Source organism: Gallus gallus, chromosome Z (genome assembly GCF_016699485.2).
Source record: "Gallus gallus isolate bGalGal1 chromosome Z, bGalGal1.mat.broiler.GRCg7b, whole genome shotgun sequence".
In the NCBI taxonomy this organism is placed as follows: Eukaryota; Metazoa; Chordata; class Aves; order Galliformes; family Phasianidae; genus Gallus; species Gallus gallus.
Genome location: NC_052572.1, coordinates 34,946,526 through 34,972,383, shown reverse-complemented (window position 1 = coordinate 34,972,383; position 25,858 = coordinate 34,946,526). Strand labels below are relative to the sequence as shown.

General features: G+C 53.2%; 2 protein-coding genes, 1 long non-coding RNA gene and 2 other non-coding genes across 7 annotated transcripts; 3 read left to right on the top strand and 2 right to left on the bottom strand.

Moving 5' to 3' along the window:
- Window positions 1-3,230: 3,230 nt before the first annotated feature.
- MIR7482-2 (microRNA 7482-2) lies at window positions 3,231-3,287 on the bottom strand. Its single transcript, NR_128271.1, has one exon. It is a non-coding gene; the product is annotated as a microRNA 7482-2 (primary transcript).
- A 1,376-nt stretch (window positions 3,288-4,663) lies between these two features.
- On the top strand, window positions 4,664-25,418 carry LOC100859551 (sperm-associated antigen 4 protein-like). 3 transcript variants are annotated; one of them, XM_040656033.1, is made up of 12 exons: window positions 4,664-4,706; window positions 4,946-5,013; window positions 5,356-5,437; window positions 21,099-21,167; window positions 21,690-21,748; window positions 21,878-21,918; window positions 22,180-22,267; window positions 22,818-22,902; window positions 23,361-23,458; window positions 24,043-24,204; window positions 24,423-24,512; window positions 25,224-25,418. In XM_040656033.1, exons 4-12 carry the CDS (start codon window positions 21,107-21,109, stop codon window positions 25,362-25,364), a joined length of 825 nt encoding a protein of 274 aa, XP_040511967.1. In that variant the 5' UTR covers window positions 4,664-4,706; window positions 4,946-5,013; window positions 5,356-5,437; window positions 21,099-21,106; the 3' UTR covers window positions 25,365-25,418. The 3 variants fall into 3 exon arrangements, with proteins under 3 accessions (XP_040511967.1, XP_040511968.1, XP_040511966.1); XM_040656032.1 differs by lacking the exon at window positions 4,664-4,706 and having other exon boundaries at window positions 4,738-5,013; XM_040656034.1 differs by lacking the exons at window positions 21,099-21,167; window positions 21,690-21,748; window positions 21,878-21,918; ... (4 more) ...; window positions 24,423-24,512; window positions 25,224-25,418 and adding an exon at window positions 12,193-12,814 and having other exon boundaries at window positions 4,670-4,706.
- Window positions 6,762-10,333, top strand: LOC100859353 (sperm-associated antigen 4 protein-like). The gene is made up of 7 exons (XM_025145047.3): window positions 6,762-6,828; window positions 7,092-7,179; window positions 7,730-7,814; window positions 8,274-8,371; window positions 8,956-9,117; window positions 9,336-9,425; window positions 10,137-10,333. Exons 1-7 carry the CDS (start codon window positions 6,788-6,790, stop codon window positions 10,275-10,277), a joined length of 705 nt encoding a protein of 234 aa, XP_025000815.2. The 5' UTR covers window positions 6,762-6,787; the 3' UTR covers window positions 10,278-10,333.
- Window positions 12,850-20,495, top strand: LOC121108350. The gene is made up of 3 exons (XR_005842814.2): window positions 12,850-19,813; window positions 20,052-20,119; window positions 20,461-20,495. It is a non-coding gene; the product is annotated as an uncharacterized LOC121108350 (long non-coding RNA).
- On the bottom strand, window positions 18,339-18,395 carry MIR7482-4 (microRNA 7482-4). Its single transcript, NR_128273.1, has one exon. It is a non-coding gene; the product is annotated as a microRNA 7482-4 (primary transcript).
- Window positions 25,419-25,858: the final 440 nt, after the last annotated feature.

Sequence of the window (25,858 nt, the reverse complement as noted above, 5' to 3'; positions counted from 1 at the left end):
TTGCTATTCTCCATACAATTTCTTCACCCTTGTATGATTCATCCCAGTATGAACAAGTAGTACGTCTTGAATCAGAGTGTAATCAGCATTAGAGGTTCCAAGCTACTAAGGGATGTGGGGAAGATGGGGAAGTTAGCCATAGTAAGGAAAGAAATTCCCGCACACGGTTTACAGATCAGGTATAGTCGCCACCAGGGAATCCGGTGATGTCTTGCTGGTCCGTGGGGAGGCAGCACGTTGGTCAGCGACGTCTCGTTGACTTACATGGCTGTGTTTTGGCAGATGGGGTACCCGTTCTTCCTCAGAACTCTTTGGGCCTGCCTACCCCAGTTGTCAGGGTCATCATGTCCTGTCCATCATGGTGATGGTAGCTGTCGGGGTACCCACATTTTTGCGCATCGGGAGGAACAGCGTGTCTGTCCTCTTACCGCTGTGCTGGTGGTAGTCAACCACTAACTTCAAAAACTTGTTGGGCAGGTCATGCCTCAGATGGGTGCCGTTGAACAGGCTTTGAGCCAAGCACTGTCCAGCTTCTCATGTCTCAGATGGCTGCCTCTGAACAAGCTTTGAGTCAGGCACTGTGCCCGCTTCTCACACCACCTGGCGGTGCAAGACTTGTTATCACTGTCCCATGGTGGTTCCAAGGAAAAAAAAAAAAGCATTAAGGGGAAGGAGGGGAGAAGGGAATGATACATGTTAAAATGACACAAAAGCAAAGGAGCAAAATGTGAGTGCCGCCAATGCTCTTAACTGAACTCGCCTTAGCCGTGGATCACGAGGAGTCTAGGAAAAGTTATCTAATACCTAGGGCAACTTTCAGACTCCTTGGGTAATACGAGGTGGGCCAGTCGCCTCAGCATCTGCCAGACTTCCACATACAGTGTGATTACAAGCAATAAACACATCAGTGTTAGGATTAATAAGATCACAACTGGGTGAAGCACAGAATTAAAAGCTCCTCTTGCTGTTGGTGGCCATCTAAGGAGCGTTTGCCAGCAATGCTGTTCTCCATCCTTCTGCACCCTTTCCAGGACATGGTGTATCTCTTCTGTATCATCTGTTAACAGAATCGTATCTGCTAACAGAATCAAAGTGTTCTTTTGTGCATTATCTTGGATGCATTCTAGCAGTTGGTACAGATTGTCATGTTGCAATAATTTCTTTACCGAAGCAAGATTCATTCCGACTGGGCCAGGTGGCAAATCTTGGATTAATGTGTAATTGGACCGCAACAACTGATAGGACGTAACTGGAACTGAATAATTAGAGTCACATCCCATAGTATTAGTAAAGTTGCAAGCACCGATGATTGAATGATAGCTTGTATCTACAGTGATATCAGCCATGAGTATAAAATTACACACACACATCCTTCTCCACTATAAGGGAGCACTATTTCACGGGTCTCGTTGGGATACCTCTCAAAATGGCAAGTATTTTGCTCAGTGTCAAGACAAGTGTATTGAGTCTTGATGGCATTACTCTCACAGATAAATAAATCCTCGTTGTTCCCATGCAGCACATGAACGAACATCAACACTTTGCCATTTGTTTCCATTTTGTTGGGCTTGTACTCTGTGTTCTAACAGGCAGGGTATAACTTCAGTGTGATTCAGTCCCAGCACAATGACTGGGTACGCGGTATGTACCGCAGCATTGCGTACCGTTAGGACAAAAGCTGTAGCAAAGTTATGAACAGGATCATACGTAACATTAACTAGATGCCAGCAAAACTGAAATTCTCTTTCAAATTTATTTGCATTGTCCCACATCACCTTTCAAATTTCCGTGGGTAAAGCGTTTCCTTTACCTTCTACGAGTACGAGCTAGGAAGACATTATTTGAGTTATGTCAAGTGCATCTACAATTAACCCGTGGTCTTTTAGGTTAATTCTTTCCCACTGAGATAATACATCAGAAAAGAACTGCTGACTAGAAAAGTGCTGCAGCTTTCTTTGTGAAAGGCAACTTCTCCTATGCTACCTACAGAAATAGTGGACATTTCCGCTGCCAAAACACAATCTACTTCTCATATTGCCAAGGCGAGGCTACTCCTCAGATGAGAAAACATGGGCTGCTCACCAGAGTTTTCTTTCATTAAGCCTCTTTACTCAGCTAGAGAGAATCTGTTGTCATCAAAACATTTTTTTTTTTTGTTCCAGCTGTATGTGTTTAGGTGTGGGTTCATCTAAACTTCTACACCGTAACTCTGTCTTTGCAATGGTTACACACTGCACACATCGGATTTTAGCTTATAGGTTCTTTGCATATAAGGAAGCTGAAGCAAGAGTCATGGTCATCAGTTCGTCAGGGTGGTTTTTGCTCCACCTTGCCTCGTTCTGTTCACGGGCAGTTATGACTCGGTGAATAATGAAGATGCAGAGCTGCTGGAGTGGGTCCAGAGGCCGGGAGGGTGATGGGAGGGCAGGAGCACCTGTCCTAGGAAGAGCGGCTGAGGGAGCTGGGCTTGTTCATGGATTGAATGGATTGGAACATTCATAGGTAAAGGCATAGAATAGAGTAGAACAGATTAATAGAATAGCGTGATAGATTCTATGACTGAAGTGGGGCTTTCCCATGGCTGTTTGGAAAGAGAGGGACGGGAAGGTCTCTCTCCCAGCTAGAGGAGCCTGGGGATGACGGTAACCGTTAGTGAGAGAGGGGAAAGTTGGGGTAGCTGCGGGGTGCTGAGCGCGCGTGGAGGCCAGGGCTGTGATGAGCTCCCAAGCAAATGAGAAGGGACCCTGCTTGCAGCCACGTGCTCTCTGACCCAGTCCCCCATGTGTTTCACCCTTGTCTGGGAGGAGACATTGGGACTGTGGTAATCGTTTCTCACAGGTCAGTGACGATTGCTGAAAGACAAGAAATTCCCTCAAAGGACATCTGTAGGCCGCATGCACGCATCTTCCTGCTCCCAGCAGTGACTGGTGCTCCAATGGGAAGTCCTTCCCTTGCAGGCACTGTTGTCACAGACTGCCCCAGACCTGATGAGCTTCTGGTAAGAGCCCCCATCTGACCAACAGCTCTCTCGGTGGGATAGTGGCAGATGAGCTCCTGCCATTTTGCGCTGCTTTGCACAGTCCCCGGGCCTCGTACCTTCCCCTCTCTGCCTTTTGCTAAATGTGGAGGTGATGGGATGTACTCCTAAGCTTGCAAAGAGAGGGAGACTCAAAGGAGTGCCTGTGTGTCTGCTCATCTGTGAGCTGAGTGCTCGTCAGGGGCTGGGCAGCTCTCTGGCTTGTGTGTCTGCAGAAAGTTGCCCTCTCTGGTGAGTGAACAAGCCCAGGAGATGCAATTCCTGAGGAAGGAGGTGACTTTTGCCTGTCTGTGGAGACTGGCGCTGTGACAAAGGTGATCCTGCACTTTGGGGAAGAGGCTGGGATGAGCAGAGCCTTGGCCAGGGCACGGTTGTGTGGGCTGCCTGTGGGACTTCCCTGCTGACCCCAGCCGCTCAAGTCTTGTCAAGGATTGCTGGTCGAGGTGTGGCAAATGTGTTCACCTTGTGAGAAATGCTTGTATTCAATAGTTCGGGCTTAGGTGAAATTTGCTATGAATGACAATTTCTTTCCCGCTTTTACAGAAGCGGGCACTCTTGACTAGGGTGCACCAGGTCAGAGTGACACAACAGTTTATGTTTACTACTTCCCAGTGCACATTTTCTCCCATGCCCTCACTGGCCAAGGACTCCCAGGTTCACAGCCTGTGCGAGGCTCCTCATTCCCTCAGCCAGTGTCCCGTACCTGTTCACTGCTTGGTTAGCCCCTCCCCGTTCTCCTCCTCTCCTTCTTTAGCTTTCACCTGTTATGGCATGCTGGGATAACCTCTCCCAGTTAGCCTTCCCCTCTGTCTGGCATTCAAACTACAGAACTGGTTGGTACCAGTACATCTGAACGATGTTCCTCAAATTTCTCACAGTATACAGTTGGAATACTCAGGAGTCCCAAGTCGGGCCGAGATTTAATACTAAAAGGAAAAAAGGCTTTCTGCAGTATCTCACTGGAGTACCATGGTACTGTCCTCCCCATATACAGAGTCCAAGCTGATCCCTTTCTGCAACACAGGTATAACCCATGACAGCACACCAGGGAGATATCTGATGATAGTGAATCTGGCACACGAACTTTGGGCTACAATTGGCTGAGCCCACCAGGGCTGTCGAGGGCGGACGTACCATGAAACCTGCGGGGTGTCCCACCTCCCAGCCCTGCTAGGCCCGATTGTGAGGTCAGAGCCTTGAGCTGACGCTGTGCAGGCCCAGGCCTTTGTGAGGTCAGGAGTGGGTGCCACAGTGTGCCCCGATTGTGAGGTCAGAGCCATGAGCTGACGCCCAGGCCTTTGTGAGGTCAGGAGTGGGTGCCACAGTGTGCCCCACTGAGCCGCCACCTGGCACTGTTGGCCTTGGCTGCCAACGCGTGTGGAAGGAGCTCGCGGTGGTGTCCTGGTGGCTGTGTGCTCGGGACAGGCGCGCTTCTCCTGCGGATTGGGTTTGGGCTTGTTGCTCAGTGGCCTTCCTCCGCGCAGACATTCCTGCTGCGGAAGAAGACACTGACAAGGGGAAAGCTTGATTCCTCCACAGCATGAGGAGGAGAAAGTCTCCCCAGAGATCAAAAGGGGCACAGAGGCCCCCTGAAAGGGTGAGGGTGAGAGGAGCTGGCAGGAACGGTGGAAGAGGCAGAAATGGAGAGCAGCCAGCTCCCAGGAAACAGGTAGGAGGGAGGTTTGTTCCTCCCAGCTGACACAAGCTGTTGGGCAGCAGAGATGGAGCAAATGTGGCGCTGGTTGTATCCTTTCCGTGCTGCCCATTGTCGCCATGCTGGGGCTGCTCCCTGGGAGGCTTCCCAAGATGTCTGTTCTGGCTGGGGCCTCCAAGCTGGTCAGTCCTGCTGGCCACGGCTCCCGTGGTGTGGAGACGGTGCACAGCAGGGCTTTTCACTTTCCTCCACAGCTGCACCTCCTCTCTGGTGGCCCAGGCAGGGCCAGCCAGCTGCAGACGCACTGCTGCATACTGGGAGGGTAAGTCCCGGGCTGCTTTGCTCCACCAGGTTTCTGGGAAACGTTTTGGCCAGCAAGGGGCACCGGCAGTACAACAGGAGCCGGGGCACCAAGCCTAAGGCTGACCTCCTTCCCTGAACGTGCCCTCAGTGGTGTGCCTGCGAGGTGATCTTTGCCAGCCCTCGGTGTCCCGCTCGCAGGATGCACCCAGCTGCCCCTTCTCCAGGACACAACCGCAGCCCTGCCCCTGCCTCAGCTGTGATCCGGATCGGCTCCCAGCCCTCCTTAGAGGGTCTGACACAATGCTGACTGGTATCCCTTGAGAACGTGCTCACGCTTTTCTTCCTCCCCTTTCTTTGCCAGAGCCAAACATCTTAAGTCTTCTGAGAGAGTCACTGATCGTGGTTTCCCTCAAGAGACTCTTTGGCACAAGCATGTCCTCTGTGTGAGTACAGTACCTGTGCAATGTGGTATTGGGGGTTTCCGTGGGTGGGGGTGGGCAGGCCAGGCTGGCAGTGCTACCCAGCAGGAGAAAGAACTTGGCTCCCACCAGCAGCAGCTCTGCGCTTTCAGAGCTACGGCAGCAGCTCAGGAGGGAATGGGAGCAAAGCCCCAGTCCACACACCTGACGCGGCTCAAAACGTCTCATCCAAGCCTCTGGCTGGGATGTGAGGATGTAAGGCAGCAGGAGTTGAAGGAGCCCAGGAGTAGATGGCTGCAGCCTGCCTGTGGAGGACACCTCAAAGCAGGAGGTGTTTCTTCATCTCCAGTATAAGGCGATTTGACTCCTCTGCAAAACAGAAGTCACGCCCCCAGCACAGAGTGGTGCTGAAGGCAGCTGAGGGAAGCCCCACTCCTGCTGGGGGTGCTCTGTTGGTGGTTTTTGCCAGCAGCGGACTCCCCACATTGCTGCTTTGCAGTGTGTAAGAGAAGATACCCCCGAGAAAGGGTCTGCCTCAAACCGTGAGCGCTGCCAACACCCCGACTCCTTCTTTTTCAGGAAAGAGAATGACCAAAAAGAAGTCTGAGCTCTGCATTCTGCTTCTTCTGATCTTCCTATCTGCTCTCAGTGAGTATTTGCCTGCTGCCAGCAGTACAAACACTAGATGAGACCTCCAGCGTGTGGGCAGGTACTGAACGACCTCGCGGGGCCCTTCGCACCTGCCACTTCTGCCAGCTTGGGGAGCTCCGGAGACACTGTTCACACATCAGATCCCAGCTGGCCTGAGGGCCGAACTCAGAGCCAGTTTCACAGCTTTCCCCTTGGACGCTCTGTGAGGGAGCTCCCACAGCCCCGTAGCCTTTGTCTCCTATGCCAGTCAGTGTAAGAGCAGTGCTCTGCCCAGCCAGGCCTAGTGAGGGGAGGCTGCCTGTCCTGCCAAGCTCGCTGTCAGACAGGGAGAGGCAGTGGGAGCAAAAAGCCTTTGTGCTTTATAGTCAGAGTTGGCGAAGAGGGTCTGTTCTTGCAGCCATGTGCTCTCTGCCCCAGTCCCCCACATCCTGCAGGAAACATCTTGCACTCCGGTTCGGGGCGAGACAGTAGGACTATGGCAACCCTTAGAATCCATAGTGAAATAACTTTCTGTCTGTGTTGCAAATGACAGTTGGTGCTTACGGTGGCAATCTCAGTTGGCAAGAGTACTGTGGACAGAGGATTTCTTGCAGGTCAGTGACTACTGCTGAGGGACAGGCAATTCCCACAGAAGACGTCTGTAGGTGGCAGTTGGGCAAATGCACGCAGTCCTCCTGCTGCCAGCAGTGACTGGTGCTCCAATGGCAAGCCTTTCCCTTTCAGATGCTGTCGCTGCAGACTGCTCCACGCCTGATGAACTCCGGGTAAGGGCCCCTGGGCCTGCTGCTCTCTTGGTGGGACAGTGGCAGACGAGCTCTTGCCATTTGCGCTGCCTTGCACAATCCCCAGGGCTTGTGCCTTTCCCTCTCTGCCTTTTATTAAACACAGAGGTGATGGGAAGCGCTCCTAAGCATTGGAAAGAAAGAAAGCACGAAGGAGTGGCGTGTGTGTCTGCTCATCTGCTGAGGTCCGAATGCACTTCAGGGGCTGGGCAGCTCTCTGACATCTGCTCCGTGTGTGTTTGCAGGAACTCGCTGACTGAAGAAACCCAGGGGATTGAAAACCAGAGGAATGGGGTGTCTTACCTGGCTGAAGAGCGTGGCATTGCAATGAAGGTGATCCTGCACTTTGGGGAAGAGGCTGGGATGAGCAGAGCCTTGCGCAGGGCGCTGTCTGTGGGGCTCCCTGTGGGATTTCCCTGCTGACCCCAGCCACTCATCTCACGCCAGGCCTTGCTGGTTGAGCTCCCCTTCTGCAAAGGCTTTCTCTTGGTCACATTTAGCCAGGCCATGCTGCTGGAAAGCTGCCCGCATTCTTGTCCTGGTAATCTAGGACCTCTGGCAGCTCTGGTGTCTTCCCAGAGAGTGGAGACACCTGGGTGCCCTTCCAGAGATATCCCACCCTGCCACAGCTCATCTGAAGAGTGTGGAAGGAGACAACAAGCCAGTGGTGCCCAGGCCCATACTCTGGCAGGGGACACAAAAACCGTCCAGCCTTCAACTTTTCCTGATGAAAAGAGGCTGAGTGCCTCTGCAGATGAGGCCTGTGTTTTGCTTTCTGACACGCTTCCTGACAAAGCTCCTTGGCTCTGACACGGAACGCAGTGGTCCAACGTAGCAGCCCAGTGATGTGCTCATCTCCTGTGCTGCTTTCTGTCTTCCCCAGGATGCCCAGGACTTGAGAGAGGCCCCGTGTGTGATGCCTAAGGAAAAGTGCTTCACAAAGTGTGACCGGGCTCTGAAAAGTGCAGGTATGGACCCAGACAGGCATGCCTTGTTAGGCTGGGCTTAAGCTCAGTGCTGCCAAAAGAAGGCTGTGCTGCGGCCTCGTCTCTCTGAGGAAGAGCCGGATGAGACTAAATCACTGGCCCAAGGACACAGCTGTGGCTCCCTTGGGCTCAGCGGCTCAGCCCCATCATGCCCTCGCTCCCTGCAGTGGTGCCCCTGGCCGGAGTTACTGCACTGTGCTGAGGTTTCTCAGGGGACTGAAAGCAGGTCCAGGTTGTCTTTAGCTCTCCCCATGCAGCATGGCCTTGTCTTGAGTCTGCTGCCCCTCACACAGGGCCTTGCTGCCTGCCACTGTCCGCAGACCTCATCTCTGTGCACCTGAGAGAGGGATGCTGTCAGCAGGCAGCCTTAGAAATAGCTTGAGCCAATTAGGTGCTGGGAGACTGGGCCCTTGGCAGTCATCTGCTCTCTTCTCAATTCAGGTGTCTCCATAGACCTGCAGAGATCATCCAGGTCTGCATGGCACTGCAAGGTGGCTTGGTTCCTGTGCACTCAAAACGTGGTGGAGACCTTTGAGCAGGTAGGGTAGCAGAGATCCTCAGTGCTGCTTTTGTTCCCCCGTGTCCAGCTGGGGGCCCCTAAGGCCCCTCTGCAGTACTGCTCAAGCCCATGGTACTGCTCAAGGGCCTGGCTCCTGAGGGCTCCCTCAGGGCTTGGCTTACTAGAAACCAGTGGTACCCTCTGAAGGCAGGCTGACCTGGGTGAGCCGTGCTGCTAAATCCTGCATCCCACTCTCCGTGGTCAGGGCTGGCTGAGGGAGGAATCTCCTGTTTGTCTTTGTCAGCTCTGATCGTTGTTCTTTGGGTTGGGCGGGGGTGGAGGCAGGGGAAGATGCAGAACTACCGGGCAAAACAGGAGCTTTCTTCATAGCCCTGACTGCGGTGTGGGGTATCCCACGTTTCATAACGGATATCTTCTCCTCATGGGAATTCGGAGAGTTCTCCTTCCCATGCCAGCAAGACAGCTGGGCGTGTCTGTCTGCTTCCCTACCTGCTGTCTGCAGCACCTAAAGCAGCAAGCATGCTCATTGCTGCCTTTGTTTTTGGCTGCACGGGCAGCAGCGTGGGCCTCATGACTCCCTTGCTTCCTGCTCTCTGCTTTCAGCTGGACATGTCTCCAGGCTACTGCTGGCGTTTGAAAGCATCTCAGAGCCAGGTGGTCTTCAACTTGCCCACAAAAGTCCAGCCGACTGCAGTCACTGTGCAGCACTCAGTGGAAACAAACCTGTGGCACGTCAGCAGCGCTCCCCGTGATTTTGCTGTCTTTGTAAGTGTCTGCTGGTACATGGGGCTGGGATGTGGCTGTAGGGAAACGCCTCTGCTAGGGGACATACTGGAGAAGAGGACCAGTACGTCCTTGGAGCAATGCTCAAGGGGAGACTCAGCCCCACCACATTCTCCACCAGAGCTGCAGGAGCTGCTGGAGCTCCGGCGGCCCAGGTTTGGCACAAGTGTTGACCTGCTACCCTGTGCTTTATCTCGTAGGGCCTGGATGAGGAAGGAGAGAAGGAAGCTTTGCTTGGGAAATTCACCTATGATGTCAGGAAAGAGGTGACCCAGACCTTCCAACTGCAGGTACAGTCATTGCGTATGGGCAGGAGACCATTCCAGAAACACTGCTTTGGCAGCAAGTCAGTGGCAGGAGGAGTGTTGGGGAGTCCCTGCCAGGGCAGGGGTCCAGCGCGGGCTCAGAGAGACACGCTGAGGTTCAGAGGGCCGAGAGCACGCGACATGGCAGGGTAGCTGGGAGGATGAAGCAGGGAGAGCGCCACGTTGGACCAAGCACTGTGCACAGAGTTCCCAGCAGTGCCCACCTCTTTTGGCAGAGCCTTGCAGTCCCACTGTGTGTTGGGAGAAGGCCTGAAATGCAAGTGTCAGGTGGTGAGAGCCAAGAGACAGTGCCACGGGCACGCCCTGTTCCCAGTGGCTGGTCGGTTGGCATCTGTGGGCCTGGGCAGACGGAGGAGCTGCTGTCGGTGCGGGCACTCCTAGACAGCCCCCATGCAGGTGTGCTCCCCAGCCATATGGCTGTCCCCTGGGACCACATGGCATCAGGCTTCCACCGCTGCTCCTCCTGCTCCCACAGGCCAGACGTTGGCTCTGCTGGGGCACAGGGGGCCTTAGTGGGGCCGCCTGGGAGAAGGGAAGCAGAGAAAAGCCTCCTCCTCGGCCAAGGAGGGAGCTGGCCCCGCAACAGGCAGCGTGCTGACGAGGAGATGCATGGAGGCAGCTGCGGTTGCTTCCAGGCCAGGAGTTAAGTCTCTTGTTGTCCTCTTTGTTTTGCAGACCGAGACCCCCAGAGCTTTTTGGCATATAAAGCTCGTCGTACTCAACAACTGGGGAAATGCAGGACACACCTGTATTTATCGGGTGCAGGTTCATGGGAAGAGAGCGGGAACAAATGACATCGGCCAAGGACATGTGTAGACGCTGCAGAAAGGCGTTTCTTTTAAAAATAAAACACAAAATTATTCCACATCAGAGATGTGTGTTTGTCGTGGTGTGGAAGGTGTTCTTTCACAGGCTTCCTCTGAGCAGCCCATTTCTCATTGTCCAGCAGAAACGGGACATTCCTCACTTTGCCTCTGCCCCATGGATGTGAGTGAACCAAACAGAAGGAGATGATGGAGCCCTAGCCCTCCTTCATTGTCTGGAGGGATGCGAGGGACATCCATGAGGGCTGGCAGGTATTGCAGCAGCCACGGGGCTTAGAAACCCACCGTGGCTGAGGAAGCGGCTCAGGTGGTGTGTGTTCCCAAAACCAGCCCCCCTGGTGCTGCTGCTGTCGCTGACTCCAAATCCCATGGGAACCTCCCAGAGGTGGGAGGGTGTTCCTCTCCCACTTCTGCCACTCAGTGAGCTCTGGAGACGCTGTCTGCACACAGATCCTACCTGGCCCCAGAGCCAACAGAGCTGCTTCAGAGCTCTCCCTTTGGACGCTCTGCACAGGAACTCCCACAGACCCATAGCGTCCATCCTCTATACCAGTCAGCATAAGAGCATCAACGCAAGCGTCCTCAGCTCTCCTAGGCCATGCCTTCCACCTTCTGACCGGATCGGATTCTATTTTAATTGCCCAACAGCCAAGGACATGGAGCTCTTGGAGCGGGTCCAGAGGAGGGCCACTAAGGTGATCAGAGGGCTGGAGCACCTCTCCTGTGAGGAAAGGTGAGGGAACCGGGCTCGTTCAGCTTAGAGAGGGCTCTGGGGAGACCTCATTGTGGCCTTCCAGTACTTGAAGGGAGCATATAAACAGCAAGGGGAACGGCTGTTTACGAGGATGGACAGCGAGAGGACAAGGGGGAATGGTTTTAAACCAAGACAGGGGAGGTTCAGGTTAGATATTAGGAGGAAGTTTTTCACACCGAGGGTGGTGACGCACTGGAACAGGTTGCCCAGGGAGGTTGTGGATGCCCCAAGCCTGGAAGCCTTCAAGGCCAGGCTGGATGTGGCTCTGGGCAGCCTGGTCTAGTGGTTGGTGACCCTGCCCGTAGCAGGGGGGTTGAAACTAGATGATCACTGTGGTCCTTTCAACCCAGGCCATTCTGTGATTCTGTGAAGCTGCCCCTCTACTGTGTGCTGGTGAGGCCTCACCTGGAGTACCCTGTTCAGACGTGTGGTCCTCAGTGCAGGAGAAATGTGGACCTGCTGGAGCGCGTCCAGAGGAGGGTCACAGAAACGATCCAAGGGATGGAACACCTCTGCTACGAGGCTGACATGGAACACCTCTGCTACGAGGACAGGCTGAGAGAGCTGGGGCTGTTCAGCCTGCACAAGAGAAGGTTGCAAAGTGACCTGTTCGTAACTTAATGCCAGGACGGAAATTCTACCAAGATCCTCAGAGGGACCCGGTATTCACGGTAGCAGAGGGTGATGGGTGGTGGCCTGGTCCACAAGTGCACGAGAAAAGACAGAAAACTCTTAGTACACCCACGGTCATATTACAGATATACACCCCAAATGGAAGGAAAGCAGAATGAACTCTTAATTGTCCTGTAACATCTGCCATTTTGTGAGAAACGCTCATGGTCAATACTCCAGGCTCAGGCAATTCGCCACGGATCACATTTTATTTCACGCTTTTGCAGACGCAGGAAACCGTTGGAGTAGAGAGGTGCGCCGGACTGGAGAGACACAACAGTTCACGTTTCCTGCTTCACGAGGTGAGTTCCCCCACTCCCCACGGCTTGCCCCCCCCCCCACCCCCCAGGACCTCTGCAGAGTCATAACATCTCACTGCCATGCAAAAACAACGTTTCTTTCCCAACAATTTACGGTTGGAGTCCTCAGGACCTGCCTCAAACCGTGAGCGCTGCCAACACCCCGACGCCTTCTTTTTCAGGAAAGAGATGACCAAAAGGAAGTCTGGGCTCTACATGCTGCTTTTTCTGATCTTTCTATCTGCTCTCAGTGCGTATTTGCCTGCTGCCAGCAGTACAAACACTAGATGGGACCTCCAGCGTGCGGGCAGGTGCCGGAGCACCCGCGGGGCCCTTCGCACCTGCCACTTCTGCCGCTTGGGGAGCTCCGGAGACGCTGTTCACACGCAGATCCCAGCTGGCCTGAGAGCCGACTCAGAGCCGTTTCCCAGCTTTCCCCGTGGACGCTCTGTGTGGGAGCCCCCACAGCTCCGTCGCCTTTGTCCTCTATTCAGAGTAGTGCTCTGCCCAGCCAGGCCTATGAGGGGAGGCTGCCTGTCCTGCCAAGCTCGCTGTCAGGCGGGGGAGACGCAGTGGGAGCAAAAAGCCTTTGTGCTTTATAGTCAGAGTAGGAGACGGCCTGTGTATGGGAACGTTAGGATAGCTTCAGGGTCTCCTTTTCTGTCTTCTTTAACCACATAGGCAGAGTATTTGCCTCCTTAGAGAAATGAGCGCTGTTACCTTTTTGGAGGAATGGCAACGGCTGCCCCGCAAGGGGGCGCTGGGGCAGCATAGAAAATGGCTGACGTGTAACGGTCCCCTCTCCCCCCCCCCCCCAACCCCCCCCAGGGCCCGTCTTTGTAACTGCAGGGTGTGACGCGGCTGCTCCTGGCCCCGCTCCCCCGCGTCGTTGCCGCTGCCGCCAGAAGGCCTAATGGCGCCCGGTAGATAGCTCTTGGCTGACGGGGAAAGCCCTTGCCCTGCTGAGGCCGTTCCTTGCTTCAGGGCAGAACGCGGCCGCACGGGGCTGTGCGTTTCAGAGAAAGATCCGTTGTTGGTGGTAAAACAGGCTAGAAGTGGCTTCACTGGCTCTTTGTGGCTCTCTGTGCTGTGTGTGACCATAAAGTCAAGAAGGTATTATTATTTTCAGGGTCTCAGAATGGAAGTAAACATTGTCTTTCTTTCCCCCTGTCTGACTGTTAGCTGCTGACCTCCTACCGCATCCTCACATGGAGGATCGTGGCAGCTGTGGCAGCGATGGAGAGGAGGAGGAGGAGGAGTGCCATCAGCAGCTATCAGACCACTCTAAGAAAGGTTATTACGGACAGCCATCCAGACACAGAGACACAGAACTGTAGGCTTGCTGGTCTGTGCAAGCAGAATGCTGTCTGGAGGTTCTCTTCCTTCCCAGCCAAAGTGGAGCAAAGGTAGTCTTGCGAAGCTGTCTTTTTGGTTGGGGATAATTAGTAGGTGTGCTGCACGACTTAGACATATCCATAGGCTGAAACTGGAAGACTTTGTTTTGGGGGGATATACTATTCTGTTAGCATTTAGGCAAAGAAATCACTATCGCCTGAATGCTGTTGCCTGTTTTGAGAGGACCAAATCCTGTTCTAAAGTTGGAGTTAACTGTTGGTATTTTCATACTCGAACAGGAAAACCTTTTCTTCCCCTTTTATTAATGCTGCCAATTTGGGCTGTTCTACGAAAGCATGATCTAGGAGATAAACTTGATGCAACCGAACTTAAAAGGATTTAAAAACAAACTAAAAAACTAAAACTTAAAAAAACTAAACTTAAAAGGATTTAAAAACAGTAAGTGCCTTTAGCAAGAAGCATTTCTAATTGTTTGTTTGGACATGCAACATGTGTAAACATACGTGTGTAAAGCCATAACACACTAAACAGGGGGATGGACTCTTTCACCTAAGTTTTGTATCAGATTCATGACAACAGTTTACCTTGCATGTTGTTTTTCAGGGTTCATATATGCAGATGGGGTATTTCAAAAGCACTGAGTGTGCATAACTGACCGTGCAGCTGGCCAGGTGGGTTGGAAAAGACCAGCTTGTGCTCAAACAGAAAAAGTGCTGTAGAAATTCAGTCATGTATCGAAATTGCCACAGCCACAAATAATAAACAACAGACTCTAGACAAATGTTGCACTTCCCCCTTTTTTTTTTTTTTCTTCTTCTGAGCAGCGTTAAGCTGCTGGAGCCTGACTCCGTGATTGTGCTTACAGCAGTATGTTGTTCCAGGCCTCCTCTCCTGCTCTTCAGTAAACTGGAAAGCTTCACTGTTGGTGTTATGTTAGCAGTGTTTTGAAGCCTCGTAATTTTGTATTGAAATTTGCTCTCCTTTAAAAGAAAACCAACACAGAACTACGGATTGCCTGTAGGACAGTTACATTTAGAGTATTGCCTTCTGCATTTTCTTGCTGTGAGAAACACGCTCGAGATCAAAAATTTCCAATCAGGCAAAGATGTCTGTGAAGAGCAGTTTATTCCTTATTGCAGTAATGAGCACACGCCCCCTACTGCCAAGGGAGAAATTGTGCAACTAGACAGTGAAATCCATGCCGTTACACACCCTGGGTCCGACGCAGGTAAAAGCTCTCCTGGCACTCACTGGTTGAGCGTCTCAGGCTCTCGATGTTTTGATGCTGTTGCTACACTACACTTCCATACAACATCTGTTACCAACTCATTGTCTTTGGGTATGTTCTGTACTTCTTACGGCATGGCAGCAGGAGGACAGTATTTTCAGCAGTCTGCACACTCATTGTGTCCTGTACCAGACTCTCCCCTACCCTATGTAATTACCTTACCTAGTGCCTGTGCCAATTGTACCTAGGTCAGAACTCCCCAGTCTCAACTTTACCGTGTCTGGGAGCTTTCTCTGTGAAAGGCAAAGTATCCTATGCTGTATCCTATCCTACATACAGAAACACTGGAAATGTCCACTGCAAAAGCACAATCTACCTCTCACAGTTCCCCCTCTTTCTCTTTTTACCCTTTTGTGTTTTTGCACCAGACTGTGAAACGCTTCTAATATTAGAAAACCAGCTTACTAGCCCAACTTGACGATTGATAGTAATAATTTATCAAAACTAATGATCTTGCTATTCTCCATACAATTTCTTCACCCTTGTATGATTCATCCCAGTATGAACAAGTAGTACGTCTTGAATCAGAGTGTAATCAGCATTAGAGGTTCCAAGCTACTAAGGGATGTGGGGAAGATGGGGAAGTTAGCCATAGTAAGGAAAGAAATTCCCGCACACGGTTTACAGATCAGGTATAGTCGCCACCAGGGAATCCGGTGATGTCTTGCTGGTCCGTGGGGAGGCAGCACGTTGGTCAGCGACGTCTCGTTGACTTACATGGCTGTGTTTTGGCAGATGGGGTACCCGTTCTTCCTCAGAACTCTTTGGGCCTGCCTACCCCAGTTGTCAGGGTCATCATGTCCTGTCCATCATGGTGATGGTAGCTGTCGGGGTACCCACATTTTTGCGCATCGGGAGGAACAGCGTGTCTGTCCTCTTACCGCTGTGCTGGTGGTAGTCAACCACTAACTTCAAAAACTTGTTGGGCAGGTCATGCCTCAGATGGGTGCCGTTGAACAGGCTTTGAGCCAAGCACTGTCCAGCTTCTCATGTCTCAGATGGCTGCCTCTGAACAAGCTTTGAGTCAGGCACTGTGCCCGCTTCTCACACCACCTGGCGGTGCAAGACTTGTTATCACTGTCCCATGGTGGTTCCAAGGAAAAAAAAAAAAGCATTAAGGGGAAGGAGGGGAGAAGGGAATGATACATGTTAAAATGACACAAAAGCAAAGGAGCAAAATGTGAGTGCCGCCAACGCTCTTAACTGAACTCGCCTTAGCCGTGGATCACGAGGAGTCTAGGAAAAGTTATCTAATACCTAGGGCAACTTTCAGACTCCTTGGGTAATACGAGGTGGGCCAGTCGCCTCAGCATCTGCCAGACTTCCACATACAGTGTGATTACAAGCAATAAACACATCAGTGTTAGGATTAATAAGATCACAACTGGGTGAAGCACAGAATTAAAAGCTCCTCTTGCTGTTGGTGGCCATCTAAGGAGCGTTTGCCAGCAATGCTGTTCTCCATCCTTCTGCACCCTTTCCAGGACATGGTGTATCTCTTCTGTATCATCTGTTAACAGAATCGTATCTGCTAACAGAATCAAAGTGTTCTTTTGTGCATTATCTTGGATGCATTCTAGCAGTTGGTACAGATTGTCATGTTGCAATAATTTCTTTACCGAAGCAAGATTCATTCCGACTGGGCCAGGTGGCAAATCTTGGATTAATGTGTAATTGGACCGCAACAACTGATAGGACGTAACTGGAACTGAATAATTAGAGTCACATCCCATAGTATTAGTAAAGTTGCAAGCACCGATGATTGAATGATAGCTTGTATCTACAGTGATATCAGCCATGAGTATAAAATTACACACACACATCCTTCTCCACTATAAGGGAGCACTATTTCACGGGTCTCGTTGGGATACCTCTCAAAATGGCAAGTATTTTGCTCAGTGTCAAGACAAGTGTATTGAGTCTTGATGGCATTACTCTCACAGATAAATAAATCCTCGTTGTTCCCATGCAGCACATGAACGAACATCAACACTTTGCCATTTGTTTCCATTTTGTTGGGCTTGTACTCTGTGTTCTAACAGGCAGGGTATAACTTCAGTGTGATTCAGTCCCAGCACAATGACTGGGTACGCGGTATGTACCGCAGCATTGCGTACCGTTAGGACAAAAGCTGTAGCAAAGTTATGAACAGGATCATACGTAACATTAACTAGATGCCAGCAAAACTGAAATTCTCTTTCAAATTTATTTGCATTGTCCCACATCACCTTTCAAATTTCCGTGGGTAAAGCGTTTCCTTTACCTTCTACGAGTACGAGCTAGGAAGACATTATTTGAGTTATGTCAAGTGCATCTACAATTAACCCGTGGTCTTTTAGGTTAATTCTTTCCCACTGAGATAATACATCAGAAAAGAACTGCTGACTAGAAAAGTGCTGCAGCTTTCTTTGTGAAAGGCAACTTCTCCTATGCTACCTACAGAAATAGTGGACATTTCCGCTGCCAAAACACAATCTACTTCTCATATTGCCAAGGCGAGGCTACTCCTCAGATGAGAAAACATGGGCTGCTCACCAGAGTTTTCTTTCATTAAGCCTCTTTACTCAGCTAGAGAGAATCTGTTGTCATCAAAACATTTTTTTTTTTTTGTTCCAGCTGTATGTGTTTAGGTGTGGGTTCATCTAAACTTCTACACCGTAACTCTGTCTTTGCAATGGTTACACACTGCACACATCGGATTTTAGCTTATAGGTTCTTTGCATATAAGGAAGCTGAAGCAAGAGTCATGGTCATCAGTTCGTCAGGGTGGTTTTTGCTCCACCTTGCCTCGTTCTGTTCACGGGCAGTTATGACTCGGTGAATAATGAAGATGCAGAGCTGCTGGAGTGGGTCCAGAGGCCGGGAGGGTGATGGGAGGGCAGGAGCACCTGTCCTAGGAAGAGCGGCTGAGGGAGCTGGGCTTGTTCATGGATTGAATGGATTGGAACATTCATAGGTAAAGGCATAGAATAGAGTAGAACAGATTAATAGAATAGCGTGATAGATTCTATGACTGAAGTGGGGCTTTCCCATGGCTGTTTGGAAAGAGAGGGACGGGAAGGTCTCTCTCCCAGCTAGAGGAGCCTGGGGATGACGGTAACCGTTAGTGAGAGAGGGGAAAGTTGGGGTAGCTGCGGGGTGCTGAGCGCGCGTGGAGGCCAGGGCTGTGATGAGCTCCCAAGCAAATGAGAAGGGACCCTGCTTGCAGCCACGTGCTCTCTGACCCAGTCCCCCATGTGTTTCACCCTTGTCTGGGAGGAGACATTGGGACTGTGGTAATCGTTTCTCACAGGTCAGTGACGATTGCTGAAAGACAAGAAATTCCCTCAAAGGACATCTGTAGGCCGCATGCACGCATCTTCCTGCTCCCAGCAGTGACTGGTGCTCCAATGGGAAGTCCTTCCCTTGCAGGCACTGTTGTCACAGACTGCCCCAGACCTGATGAGCTTCTGGTAAGAGCCCCCATCTGACCAGCAGCTCTCTCGGTGGGATAGTGGCAGATGAGCTCCTGCCATTTTGCGCTGCTTTGCACAGTCCCCGGGCCTCGTACCTTCCCCTCTCTGCCTTTTGCTAAATGTGGAGGTGATGGGATGTACTCCTAAGCTTGCAAAGAGAGGGAGACTCAAAGGAGTGCCTGTGTGTCTGCTCATCTGTGAGCTGAGTGCTCGTCAGGGGCTGGGCAGCTCTCTGGCTTGTGTGTCTGCAGAAAGTTGCCCTCTCTGGTGAGTGAACAAGCCCAGGAGATGCAATTCCTGAGGAAGGAGGTGACTTTTGCCTGTCTGTGGAGACTGGCGCTGTGACAAAGGTGATCCTGCACTTTGGGGAAGAGGCTGGGATGAGCAGAGCCTTGGCCAGGGCACGGTTGTGTGGGCTGCCTGTGGGACTTCCCTGCTGACCCCAGCCGCTCAAGTCTTGTCAAGGATTGCTGGTCGAGGTGTGGCAAATGTGTTCACCTTGTGAGAAATGCTTGTATTCAATAGTTCGGGCTTAGGTGAAATTTGCTATGAATGACAATTTCTTTCCCGCTTTTACAGAAGCGGGCACTCTTGACTAGGGTGCACCAGGTCAGAGTGACACAACAGTTTATGTTTACTACTTCCCAGTGCACATTTTCTCCCATGCCCTCACTGGCCAAGGACTCCCAGGTTCACAGCCTGTGCGAGGCTCCTCATTCCCTCAGCCAGTGTCCCGTACCTGTTCACTGCTTGGTTAGCCCCTCCCCGTTCTCCTCCTCTCCTTCTTTAGCTTTCACCTGTTATGGCATGCTGGGATAACCTCTCCCAGTTAGCCTTCCCCTCTGTCTGGCATTCAAACTACAGAACTGGTTGGTACCAGTACATCTGAACGATGTTCCTCAAATTTCTCACAGTATACAGTTGGAATACTCAGGAGTCCCAAGTCGGGCCGAGATTTAATACTAAAAGGAAAAAAGGCTTTCTGCAGTATCTCACTGGAGTACCATGGTACTGTCCTCCCCATATACAGAGTCCAAGCTGATCCCTTTCTGCAACACAGGTATAACCCATGACAGCACACCAGGGAGATATCTGATGATAGTGAATCTGGCACACGAACTTTGGGCTACAATTGGCTGAGCCCACCAGGGCTGTCGAGGGCGGACGTACCATGAAACCTGCGGGGTGTCCCACCTCCCAGCCCTGCTAGGCCCGATTGTGAGGTCAGAGCCTTGAGCTGACGCTGTGCAGGCCCAGGAGTTTGTGAGGTCAGGAGTGGGTGCCACAGTGTGCCCCGATTGTGAGGTCAGAGCCATGAGCTGACGCCCAGGCCTTTGTGAGGTCAGGAGTGGGTGCCACAGTGTGCCCCACTGAGCCGCCACCTGGCACTGTTGGCCTTGGCTGCCAACGCGTGTGGAAGGAGCTCGCGGTGGTGTCCTGGTGGCTGTGTGCTCGGGACAGGCGCGCTTCTCCTGCGGATTGGGTTTGGGCTTGTTGCTCAGTGGCCTTCCTCCGCGCAGACATTCCTGCTGCGGAAGAAGACACTGACAAGGGGAAAGCTTGATTCCTCCACAGCATGAGGAGGAGAAAGTCTCCCCAGAGATCAAAAGGGGCACAGAGGCCCCCTGAAAGGGTGAGGGTGAGAGGAGCTGGCAGGAACGTGGAAGAGGCAGAAATGGAGAGCAGCCAGCTCCCAGGAAACAGGTAGGAGGGAGGTTTGTTCCTCCCAGGGACACAAGCTGTTGGGCAGCAGAGATGGAGCAAATGTGGCGCTGGTTGTATCCTTTCCGTGCTGCCCATTGTCGCCATGCTGGGGCTGCTCCCTGGGAGGCTTCCCAAGATGGCTGTTCTGGCTGGGGCCTCCAAGCTGGTCAGTCCTGCTGGCCACGGCTCCCGTGGTGTGGAGACGGTGCACAGCAGGGCTTTTCACTTTCCTCCACAGCTGCACCTCCTCTCTGGTGGCCCAGGCAGGGCCAGCCAGCTGCAGACGCACTGCTGCATACTGGGAGGGTAAGTCCCGGGCTGCTTTGCTCCACCAGGTTTCTGGGAAACGTTTTGGCCAGCAAGGGGCACGGCAGTACAACAGGAGCCGGGGCACCAAGCCTAAGGCTGACCTCCTTCCCTGAACGTGCCCTCAGTGGTGTGCCTGCGAGGTGATCTTTGCCAGCCCTCGGTGTCCCGCTCGCAGGATGCACCCAGCTGCCCCTTCTCCAGGACACAACCGCAGCCCTGCCCCTGCCTCAGCTGTGATCCGGATCGGCTCCCAGCCCTCCTTAGAGGGTCTGACACAATGCTGACTGGTATCCCTTGAGAACGTGCTCACGCTTTTCTTCCTCCCCTTTCTTTGCCAGAGCCAAACATCTTAAGTCTTCTGAGAGAGTCACTGATTGTGGTTTCCCTCAAGAAACTCTATGGCACAAGCATGTCCTCTATGTGAGTTACAGTACCTGTGCAATGTGGTATTGGGGGTTTCCGTGGGTGGGGGTGGGCAGGCCAGGCTGGCAGTGCTACCCAGCAGGAGAAAGAACTTGGCTCCCACCAGCAGCAGCTCTGCGCTTTCAGAGCTACGGCAGCAGCTCAGGAGGGAATGGGAGCAAAGCCCCAGTCCGCACACCTGACGCGGCTCAAAACGTCTCATCCAAGCCTCTGGCTGGGATGTGAGGATGTAAGGCAGCAGGAGTTGAAGGAGCCCAGGAGTAGATGGCTGCAGCCTGCCTGTGGAGGACACCTCAAAGCAGGAGGTGTTTCTTCATCTCCAGTATAAGGCGATTTGACTCCTCTGCAAAACAGAAGTCACGCCCCCAGCACAGAGTGGTGCTGAAGGCAGCTGAGGGAAGCCCCACTCCTGCTGGGGGTGCTCTGTTGGTGGTTTTTGCCAGCAGCGGACTCCCCACATTGCTGCTTTGCAGTGTGTAAGAGAAGATACCCCCGAGAAAGGGTCTGCCTCAAACCGTGAGCGCTGCCAACACCCCGACTCCTTCTTTTTCAGGAAAGAGAATGACCAAAAAGAAGTCTGGGCTCTGCATTCTGCTTCTTCTGATCTTCCTATCTTCTCTCAGTGAGTATTTGCCTGCTGCCAGCAGTACAAACACTAGATGAGACCTCCAGCGTGTGGGCTGGAGCACTCGCGGGGCCCTTCGCACCTGCCACTTCTGCCACTTGGGGAGCTCCGGAGACACTGTTCACACTCAGATCCCACCTGGCCTGAGGGCCGACTCAGAGCCGTTTCACAGCTTTCCCCTTGGACGCTCTGTGTGGGAGCCCCCACAGCCCCGTAGCCTTTGTCCCCTATGCCAGTCAGTGTAAGAGCAGTGCTCTGCCCAGCCAGGCCTGTGAGGGGAGGCTGCCTGTCCTGCCAAGCTCGCTGTCAGACAGGGAGAGGCAGTGGGAGCAAAAAGCCTTTGTGCTTTATAGTCAGGGTTGGCGAAGAGGGTCTGTTCTTGCAGCCATGTGCTCTCTGCCCCAGTCCCCCACATCCTGCAGGAAACATCTTGCACTCCGGTTCGGGGCGAGACAGTAGGACTATGGCAACCCTTAGAATCCATAGTGAAATAACTTTTGTCTGTGTTGCAAATGACAGTTGGTGCTTACGGTGCAATCTCGTTGGCAAGAGTACTGTGGACAAAGGATTTCTTGCAGGTCAGTGACAACTGCTGAGGGACAGGCAATTCCCACAGAAGACGTCTGTAGGTGGCAGTTGGGCAAATGCACGCGTCCTCCTGCTGCCAGCAGTGACTGGTGCTCCAATGGCAAGCCTTTCCCTTTCAGATGCTGTCGCTGCAGACTGCTCCACGCCTGATGAACTCCGGGTAAGGGCCCCTGGGCCTGCTGCTCTCTTGGTGGGACAGTGGCAGACGAGCTCTTGCCATTTGTGCTGCCTTGCACAATCCCCAGGGCTTGTGCCTTTCCCTCTCTGCCTTTTATTAAACACAGAGGTGATGGGAAGCGCTCCTAAGCATGGAAAGAAAAGAAAGCACGAAGGAGTGGCCGTGTGTGTGCTCATCTGTGAGGTCCGAATGCACTTCAGGGGCTGGGCAGCTCTCTGACATCTGCTCCGTGTGTGTTTGCAGGAACTCGCTGACTGAAGAAACCCAGGGGATTGAAAACCAGAGGAATGGGGTGTCTTACCTGGCTGAAGAGCGTGGCATTGCAATGAAGGTGATCCTGCACTTTGGGGAAGAGGCTGGGATGAGCAGAGCCTTGCGCAGGGCGCTGTCTGTGGGGCTCCCTGTGGGATTTCCCTGCTGACCCCAGCCACTCATCTCACGCCAGGCCTTGCTGGTTGAGCTCCCCTTCTGCAAAGGCTTTCTCTTGGTCACATTTAGCCAGGCCATGCTGCTGGAAAGCTGCCCGCATTCTTGTCCTGGTAATCTAGGACCTCTGGCAGCTCTGGTGTCTTCCCAGAGAGTGGAGACACCTGGGTGCCCTTCCAGAGATATCCCACCCTGCCACAGCTCATCTGAAGAGTGTGGAAGGAGACAACAAGCCAGTGGTGCCCAGGCCCATACTCTGGCAGGGGACACAAAAACCGTCCAGCCTTCAACTTTTCCTGATGAAAAGAGGCTGAGTGCCTCTGCAGATGAGGCCTGTGTTTTGCTTTCTGACACGCTTCCTGACAAAGCTCCTTGGCTCTGACACGGAACGCAGTGGTCCAACGTAGCAGCCCAGTGATGTGCTCATCTCCTGTGCTGCTTTCTGTCTTCCCCAGGATGCCCAGGACTTGAGAGAGGCCCCGTGTGTGATGCCTAAGGAAAAGTGCTTCACAAAGTGTGACCGGGCTCTGAAAAGTGCAGGTATGGACCCAGACAGGCATGCCTTGTTAGGCTGGGCTTAAGCTCAGTGCTGCCAAAAGGAGGCTGTGCTGCGGCCTCGTCTCTCTGAGGAAGAGCCGGATGAGACTAAATCACTGGCCCAAGGACACAGCTGTGGCTCCCTTGGGCTCAGCGGCTCAGCCCCATCATGCCCTCGCTCCCTGCAGTGGTGCCCCTGGCCGGAGTTACTGCACTGTGCTGAGGTTTCTCAGGGACTGAAAGCAGGTCCAGGTTGTCTTTAGCTCTCCCCATGCAGCATGGCCTTGTCTTGAGTCTGCTGCCCCTCACACAGGGCCTTGCTGCCTGCCACTGTCCGCAGACCTCATCTCTGTGCACCTGAGAGAGGGATGCTGTCAGCAGGCAGCCTTAGAAATAGCTTGAGCCAATTAGGTGCTGGGAGACTGGGCCCTTGGCAGTCATCTGCTCTCTTCTCAATTCAGGTGTCTCCATAGACCTGCAGAGATCATCCAGGTCTGCATGGCACTGCAAGGTGGCTTGGTTCCTGTGCACTCAAAACGTGGTGGAGACCTTTGAGCAGGTAGGGTAGCAGAGATCCTCAGTGCTGCTTTTGTTCCCCCGTGTCCAGCTGGGGGCCCCTAAGGCCCCTCTGCAGTACTGCTCAAGCCCATGGTACTGCTCAAGGGCCTGGCTCCTGAGGGCTCCCTCAGGGCTTGGCTTACTAGAAACCAGTGGTACCCTCTGAAGGCAGGCTGACCTGGGTGAGCCGTGCTGCTAAATCCTGCATCCCACTCTCCGTGGTCAGGGCTGGCTGAGGGAGGAATCTCCTGTTTGTCTTTGTCAGCTCTGATCGTTGTTCTTTGGGTTGGGCGGGGGTGGAGGCAGGGGAAGATGCAGAACTACCGGGCAAAACAGGAGCTTTCTTCATAGCCCTGACTGCGGTGTGGGGTATCCCACGTTTCATAACGGATATCTTCCTCCTCATGGGAATTCGGAGAGTTCTCCTTCCCATGCCAGCAAGACAGCTGGGTGTGTCTGTCTGCTTCCCTACCTGCTGTCTGCAGCACCAAAGCAGCAAGCATGCTCATTGCTGCCTTTGTTTTTGGCTGCACGGGCAGCAGCGTGGGCCTCATGACTCCCTTGCTTCCTGCTCTCTGCTTTCAGCTGGACATGTCTCCAGGCTACTGCTGGCGTTTGAAAGCATCTCAGAGCCAGGTGGTCTTCAACTTGCCCACAAAAGTCCAGCCGACTGCAGTCACTGTGCAGCACTCAGTGGAAACAAACCTGTGGCACGTCAGCAGCGCTCCCCGTGATTTTGCTGTCTTTGTAAGTGTCTGCTGGTACATGGGGCTGGGATGTGGCTGTAGGGAAACGCCTCTGCTAGGGGACATACTGGAGAAGAGGACCAGTACGTCCTTGGAGCAATGCTCAAGGGGAGACTCAGCCCCACCACATTCTCCACCAGAGCTGCAGGAGCTGCTGGAGCTCCGGCGGCCCAGGTTTGGCACAAGTGTTGACCTGCTACCCTGTGCTTTATCTCGTAGGGCCTGGATGAGGAAGGAGAGAAGGAAGCTTTGCTTGGGAAATTCACCTATGATGTCAGGAAAGAGGTGACCCAGACCTTCCAACTGCAGGTACAGTCATTGCGTATGGGCAGGAGACCATTCCAGAAACACTGCTTTGGCAGCAAGTCAGTGGCAGGAGGAGTGTTGGGGAGTCCCTGCCAGGGCAGGGGTCCAGCGCGGGCTCAGAGAGACACGCTGAGGTTCAGAGGGCCGAGAGCACGCGACATGGCAGGGTAGCTGGGAGGATGAAGCAGGGAGAGCGCCACGTTGGACCAAGCACTGTGCACAGAGTTCCCAGCAAGTGCCCACCTCTTTTGGCAGAGCCTTGCAGTCCCACGTGTGTTGGGAGAAGGCCTGAAATGCAAGTGTCAGGTGGTGAGAGCCAAGAGACAGTGCCACGGGCACGCCCTGTTCCCAGTGGCTGGTCGGTTGGCATCTGTGGGCCTGGGCAGACGGAGGAGCTGCTGTCGGTGCGGGCACTCCTAGACAGCCCCCATGCAGGTGTGCTCCCCAGCCATATGGCTGTCCCCTGGGACCACATGGCATCAGGCTTCCACCGCTGCTCCTCCTGCTCCCACAGGCCAGACGTTGGCTCTGCTGGGGCACAGGGGGCCTTAGTGGGGCCGCCTGGGAGAAGGGAAGCAGAGAAAAGCCTCCTCCTCGGCCAAGGAGGGAGCTGGCCCCGCAACAGGCAGCGTGCTGACGAGGAGATGCATGGAGGCAGCTGCGGTTGCTTCCAGGCCAGGAGTTAAGTCTCTTGTTGTCCTCTTTGTTTTGCAGACCGAGACCCCCAGAGCTTTTTGGCATATAAAGCTCGTCGTACTCAACAACTGGGGAAATGCAGGACACACCTGTATTTATCGGGTGCAGGTTCATGGGAAGAGAGCGGGAACAAATGACATCGGCCAAGGACATGTGTAGACGCTGCAGAAAGGCGTTTCTTTTAAAAATAAAACACAAAATTATTCCACATCAGAGATGTGTGTTTGTCGTGGTGTGGAAGGTGTTCTTTCACAGGCTTCCTCTGAGCAGCCCATTTCTCATTGTCCAGCAGAAACGGGACATTCCTCACTTTGCCTCTGCCCCATGGATGTGAGTGAACCAAACAGAAGGAGATGATGGAGCCCTAGCCCTCCTTCATTGTCTGGAGGGATGCGAGGGACATCCATGAGGGCTGGCAGGTATTGCAGCAGCCACGGGGCTTAGAAACCCACCGTGGCTGAGGAAGCGGCTCAGGTGGTGTGTGTTCCCAAAACCAGCCCCCCTGGTGCTGCTGCTGTCGCTGACTCCAAATCCCATGGGAACCTCCCAGAGGTGGGAGGGTGTTCCTCTCCCACTTCTGCCACTCAGTGAGCTCTGGAGACGCTGTCTGCACACAGATCCTACCTGGCCCCAGAGCCAACAGAGCTGCTTCA

Excerpts from the sequence above, each read along its gene's own strand:
- LOC100859353 (XM_025145047.3), top strand. The coding sequence starts at position 6,788 with ATGCTGTCGCTGCAGACTGCTCCACGCCTGATGAACTCCGG. Across the intron at positions 7,180-7,729 it reads AGCGTGGCATTGCAATGAAG|GATGCCCAGGACTTGAGAGA; the intron begins GTGATCCTGCAC and ends TGTCTTCCCCAG. Across the intron at positions 7,815-8,273 it reads CCGGGCTCTGAAAAGTGCAG|GTGTCTCCATAGACCTGCAG; the intron begins GTATGGACCCAG and ends TTCTCAATTCAG.
- LOC100859551 (XM_040656033.1), top strand. The coding sequence starts at position 21,107 with ATGACCAAAAAGAAGTCTGGGCTCTGCATTCTGCTTCTTCTGATCTTC. Across the intron at positions 21,749-21,877 it reads GGACAAAGGATTTCTTGCAG|ATGCTGTCGCTGCAGACTGC; the intron begins GTCAGTGACAAC and ends TTTCCCTTTCAG. Across the intron at positions 23,459-24,042 it reads TGGTGGAGACCTTTGAGCAG|CTGGACATGTCTCCAGGCTA; the intron begins GTAGGGTAGCAG and ends CTCTGCTTTCAG.